General features: G+C 38.0%; 1 protein-coding gene across 1 annotated transcript; it reads right to left on the bottom strand.

The window, feature by feature from the left end:
- Positions 1-2,406: 2,406 nt before the first annotated feature.
- Positions 2,407-5,505, bottom strand: DUXA (double homeobox A). Its single transcript, XM_039880652.1, has 4 exons — positions 5,362-5,505; positions 4,588-4,696; positions 4,017-4,162; positions 2,407-2,649 (listed from the first exon to the last, which is right to left on the bottom strand). Exons 1-4 carry the CDS (start codon positions 5,503-5,505, stop codon positions 2,551-2,553), a joined length of 498 nt encoding a protein of 165 aa, XP_039736586.1. The 3' UTR covers positions 2,407-2,550.
- Positions 5,506-5,810: the final 305 nt, after the last annotated feature.

The raw sequence follows: 5,810 nt of genomic DNA, 5'->3' as shown, positions 1-5,810 counted from the left end.
ACTTTTGGGGTGTCCTGGGAGCATCCAACCTACAACTCAAAAATATTTGACTTTCAAGGAAAAAAAAAAAAAGAAAGAACAACGTACCGCCGATGGAATCCGAAATGATTTGGCAAGTTAATTCCCGATGCCTGTGGTCTTTTCTTCTCAAGAGGCTTGGAACTGAAAAGACATATACTGAAAAGCTAAACAATTATCAAAGTAAATTTAATCAGACCCCTACCCACCTTAGTCCACATCATAAACTAGTCAAGAAACAACTCAACCAGTTGGAAGCAGTCGTCTCCTCCTATGGGACCTCCTCAAACACATTCACCCAAAACCTGATCTGATCAACTCCTATACAAATTCCAATTTTAAAAACATTTTTAAAAATCAATCCAACCTATTTCCAAAGGACATTTTAAAAATTTCATGCAAGTAAAAAACTCTTTCATCTTTCGGTGCAGAACCAAAGAACCAAACCGAACTGTTAAAATCGGGCCCACAAAGCAAAAGTGTCCTCCACTCTAGGGTGTGTCCAAGTTCCAATATCCAAGGCTCTTCCTGATATTCTCAAAATGAAACCAGCAAGCCAGTTAGGTCCCACCCTACTCTAGGTCTTGCATTTCAATACTTGTTACATAACCGATGCCTACAGACTTAGCAACTTTTGAAACTCCCACCTTCCTCACTAGCATCCTAGCAGAGTCTCTCTTCCTGTCCTTTGATTTTTCTTCATTTTCTACCTCAGGACTCTTGAACTTACTGTCTTAAAATGTTTTCCTCCAGGTCCTCACACAATTCATCTGTTCTCTTCCCATAAATGTTGGCTCAAAAATTCACTTTGCCAGAAAATGTCTGATTCAATTATTTACCTCAAAACCACCCAAGTCTCTTCCATCTCCTAAGTATTCAGGCTTTTTTTTGCTTTTTTTTTTTTCTCTAACTTCTGGGTTGGATGCCTAGCCCACCATTACTAACATTCATGTTTTAAGTGCCTTAGTGCAATGTTTTAGGTTATTTCATTTAGGCCATGTACGCTTTCTTAAAATGTCTCCTTATAGTTTTGGTTCTTAAAATGAATCCTTATGATTTCAGTTCTGTTGTGATTAACATTATACTTTCAAACCTGTTGATGTCATCAAATAAACAGGTGCCAGTGTTTGAGGAGCATATTTATTAAATTGGAAAAACAGTGCTAATGAATGAAATGGTTCACAAAAGATCTGTGCCATTAGCATATGTGGCTAGACACGACTAAATTAAAAATAAGTTAAAAATTCAGCTCCTGTCATACTAGTGACACTAGCCACATTTCTAGCACTTAGTAGTCAGTTGTAGTTTGTGGCTACTATATTGGATAGCACGATATCAAATATTTTCATCAGCACAGAAATTTCTATTGGATACTACTGATCTAAAATATCCAATTTAAAAATATATCTCATATGTCATCATACGTGTTTCTGCATATATAAATTTTATAGATTTTCTATTATATAATATGGATTTAAATTTTTATAGAATGAAACTATTAATTGGGTATGAAATGTTAAAATATTAAATATTTAAAATTAGCACATTATTTGAAGAAAACTTTGGCCACATTGTTTACTTTTTTAAATATCTTGCTTCATAACACTTGTTTAATTTTAAAGTACCTTGTCATATGGTCCAGCAATCCCACTTCTGAGTATATACTCCAAAGAAGTGAAAACAGGGACTCAAACAGATATTTGTACATACATGTTTATAGCAGCATTATTCACAATAGGTGAAAACAACCCAAGTGTTATGCGATACATACAAATATATATATTGTATATATCCACACAATGGAATATTCAGGCTTCAAAAGGAATAGAATTCTGACACTTGCTACAAGTAAACCTTGAAGACATTATTCTAAGTGAAATAAACCAGCTGAAGGTATGTTTTGAAGGGTATGTTCCCAGGATGAGTAAGAGAGGCTGATGACATCAAATACACTGAATTTATCTTTTTGGTCTATCCAGTTCTGGCTTCACAGAAATAAGACAGTTGCTAGTAAGATTGGTGCCATTTTGTGTAGTTTCTATACCTAAGGAGGAAAGATAAGGGGGGAAAAATCAAAGAAGCCACTTTATAGATACAAACATGGAAGTAAACTCTTTCCCATCTTTCCAGTCCAACATAAAACCTACTACCTCCTGGCAAAGCCATGCACTGGCCAGCCCCTGGCAGAACACACCTGAGCATTCATTTCTTCATTGACTTACTCATACCTCTCACAAAAGTTTATTGATTGTATACTGTGTACCAGGCACTGGGAAGGCATGTGGTGAACAAAATTCACATTCTAATGGGGTTCCTAGACTCTCCAGGTAGAAAAGTGGGCACTGGAATTGGGAGGACCTGGACTTGGGAAGTTTTCAGGGACTGCAATTATCCCTGAGACTCTATGGAGCCTGATAAGGCATATAAGTTGGAATCTTTCATCACCAAGAGGAAGTTGGAAGGATTGGGCACTCAGAAGTCTCTGCTTTTAGCTAAATTGAGAACAGGCTGATTACTTTGAACTCTCTCATCTCAGAAATCTTGATCTGGGTCTTGTTTCTGTTCCAAGAGCTCATCAAATTCTCTTTTTCTCCCGACACTAAATCTGGATCTCCGATTTTGAAACCAAACCTAATGGATAAAACAAAAAAAATTTGTTAAAGCAGTTGAAGGCATGGAAGCCTCATCATTGCTTTTTTCAGAAAGAAAAGGGGAGAGAGAGGTGGTTCATTGTGGGCCTAATTCCAAAATTATTGATATTCCGTGACTTCTGGAAAAGTCTATCAATTCTGAAGATAAAGCTCAAAACAGCTAGTACCTTCATGGTCTAGTGATGGGTTTCAGTTCATATTCTGAAAGTCCCCATGATCTCTCATTATAAGTGCTGGTCTAGCTTTAAAGTGCCACACCTATATTGCAGCTTTTTCCTGTGCTTAGAAGTCCTTTTCCATCTTCCTTTCTCTCAAAAATGCTATTTTTTTTTTTTTTTACTTAACCCAGGATAGAGTAATATCTGTCTAGGAAGATATTTTCTGTCCCACAAGACACAATTGCTACTCTTGTGCCCACAAATTATATATACATATGCATAGTAGGTGTACATATTAATACACTATACTATTTTGTAAACACTTGTATATTTATATATCACATACAGACACCTACTCCACACACTGACAGAATTATATTCCATTTTAGGATTGATTTAGCAGCAGTGAATCCTTAGGCTAAACGTTTGTGTGGGGGTTTTTTGGGGGGTGGTCTATTTATTTTATTATTTATTTATTTATTTATTTATTTATTTTAGATTTTTTAATTTTTAATTATAGTCGACATACAATATTCTATTAGTTTCCGTTGTACAATACAGCGATTTAACATTTATATACCTTACAAAGTGCTCACCACAAGAAGTCCAGTAACCATCTGTCGCTGTACATAGTTATTATATTATTGACTCTATTCCCTATGCTATATGTTACATTCCCCTGACTTATTTTATAACTGGAGGTTTTTAGTCCTCTTCCCCTTTTCTGTCCATCCCCTATCCTCTCTCTCTGGCAATCATCAATTTGTTCTCAGGATCTACTGAAGTTGTTTCTGTTTAGTTTTGTTTGTTGTTTTTCAGAGTTGAGCTAAAATTTAAATCTCTAAAGTAGATGTATAATTTGAACCTCAGGATAATTAGAAAGGCTGAAGTGCCTGGCTCATATCCATCATTCATTCAATAAATTCTTCAGTGTCATGTGCCAGTCACCGTTCAGAGAGTAATTAATACAACATTGACTATGACAGAAAAGAACTAAAGAAAGTAAGAGAGCAGATCATGTGGGTTCCTGGGGGTAAAATATACCAGATGGAAAAAACAGCTTCCGAAAGTCCCTGGAGTGGGCATGTGCCCGGCATGCTGATGAACAAACAGTTCAAGGCTGGCGTGGCTTCCCTTCTCATTATCTCCATTCTTGGGAGAGGAAACAGTCAAATTCCTTATCACTTACTTGGACTCTTGACTCTGGAACTCCAATGTCCTTAGCAAGTTGCTCTCTGGAATCAATCCCAGGATAAGGGTTGTTCGTAAATGCTGTGATGAGGGTGTATAGCTGGAAGGAAGTGTAGCTGGTACGACACCGTCTATCTCCTCTACCTAGGAAAAGAGTAAGATTGTGGGTCAAGGAATATTTCAGAGATCAGTTTACATATTCCAAGAAGGAACCCCCATGTCTCATCATCTGCATCTAATTTGGAACCTGTGCCTCTTCTTGATAGGGCCTTATTCCAGCCTATTCCAGGAGGAGGTTTCTAGAGAAAATGCAGTGTATGTGTGGGTTGTTGGACTTCCATGGAAAGAGGGTATTCAGGGGAAATTCATAGAAGGTTCATGGACCATATGGGGAAGAATTCCTAGGGGTCATGCTGAACCGTTTGCCAGGACAAGACCCTGACCAGGAGACTCTGAGGGAGAGAACATTCTTTTCCCACTCAGAGTGGTAGTTGGTTCCACTACTTAAGAGAGGTGCTTAGATACCCAACGGGCTCTGCTGGGGGACAGGACTGGAGCAGGCTATTTACTATGAATCTTGTCTTCAGAGAAATCTTGGTTTTGGCTTGCTTCAGAGTCCTTCTCAGGTTCTGATCCTTTCTGAACTCGGTGCCTAGCTCTTCGATTCTGAAACCAAACCTAAGTAAGGAAGAGAAAACGAGAGGATTAAACATGTTTGTGTCATCTCAACCCCATCGCTGCCTTTCTCCAAAGGGAGTCATTCTTACCAGACCTAATTTAGGATTATTACTGATACTTGTCCCATTCGACTGAGTGTCAGGTCAAAGCTTGGCATTTAGCCCCTTCACAATCTGGTCCTGGCATAATTTGCTATAATCTTTATAAGCTAGTAAATAGGTATTGCGATTATTATGCATTTAACAAACAGTTCAAAGAATAACTTTGCTAGATTTAAAACAGAAAGCAACAAATAAACAACAAACAAACTCATAGGACTTGGGGTGGTGAGCACACAGTGGAGTGTACAGATGTGGTATTATAAAGTTGTACACCTGAAATTTATACAATGTTATTAACCAATGTCATCCCAACACATTAAAAAAAAGAACCAGCTCAACTATTCCCTCTTCTTGGAATGTGTACCTGCACACTTCCTCCCCACTCCTGTGAGCTCTTTCATCCTCAGTGTCCATATTTGTGAAGTGAAAACTAAGAGCAACATTCTTATGAGTTCATTCTGTATTGCGCCCTCAGCACAGCACACTGGTATGTAATATGTGCTCAATTAATGGTCCCCCTGCCTTCCTTTCTACTTCTTGTCTTGGAGATGTCTTGTAACTTACCTGGATTCTAGACTCTTCAGTGTTGATTTCTAAAGCAAGCTTTTGTTTGGTGGCATAACCTGGGTAAGGTTTTTGGTTGAATGCTTTGATGAGGATTTTCAACTGATCTTCCGTGAATTTGGTCCGGCTTCGTCTATGGTTCATCGCTGTGGTCTCTGTAGAGTATTTTTAAAAATATTTTTGGGACTAATCCTTTGTGTCTGCTATTGAGAGCAATGGAATCCACCAGAACCCACCAGGAAAGAAATCTCATGTGATAAACACACAAGGATGATTATTGAACTTCTCTAGCTGATTTGAATGCCTTGACCTGGGGCAGGGGGTGGGGGGTAGTCAAGGTCTTGTTTTCAAAAACCATGAAAAGTTGCTGTGTTCTGTTCATAAGGATTAGGAACAACATGTGTCAAGAAAATGCATGCAGTATGTCATTAAAATGATGAAGACCTGAA

This window comes from Pteropus medius, unplaced genomic scaffold, assembly GCF_902729225.1.
Source record: "Pteropus medius unplaced genomic scaffold, Ma_sr-lr_union100, whole genome shotgun sequence".
Classification (NCBI taxonomy): domain Eukaryota; kingdom Metazoa; phylum Chordata; class Mammalia; order Chiroptera; family Pteropodidae; genus Pteropus; species Pteropus medius.
The sequence above is the reverse complement of the archived record's forward strand: the minus strand, read 5'-3'. Positions and strand labels throughout refer to the sequence as shown.

What these genes read in the sequence shown, in the direction of transcription:
- DUXA (XM_039880652.1), bottom strand. Translation starts at nt 5,505, where the DNA reads ATGAACCATAGACGAAGCCGGACCAAATTCACGGAAGATCAGTTGAAA. An exon ending in CTGAAGAGTCTAGAATCCAG is followed by an intron (nt 4,697 to 5,361) that starts GTAAGTTACAAG and finishes TTCCTTACTTAG; the next exon opens with GTTTGGTTTCAGAATCGAAG. An exon ending in CTCTGAAGACAAGATTCATA is followed by an intron (nt 4,163 to 4,587) that starts GTAAATAGCCTG and finishes CTCTTTTCCTAG; the next exon opens with GTAGAGGAGATAGACGGTGT.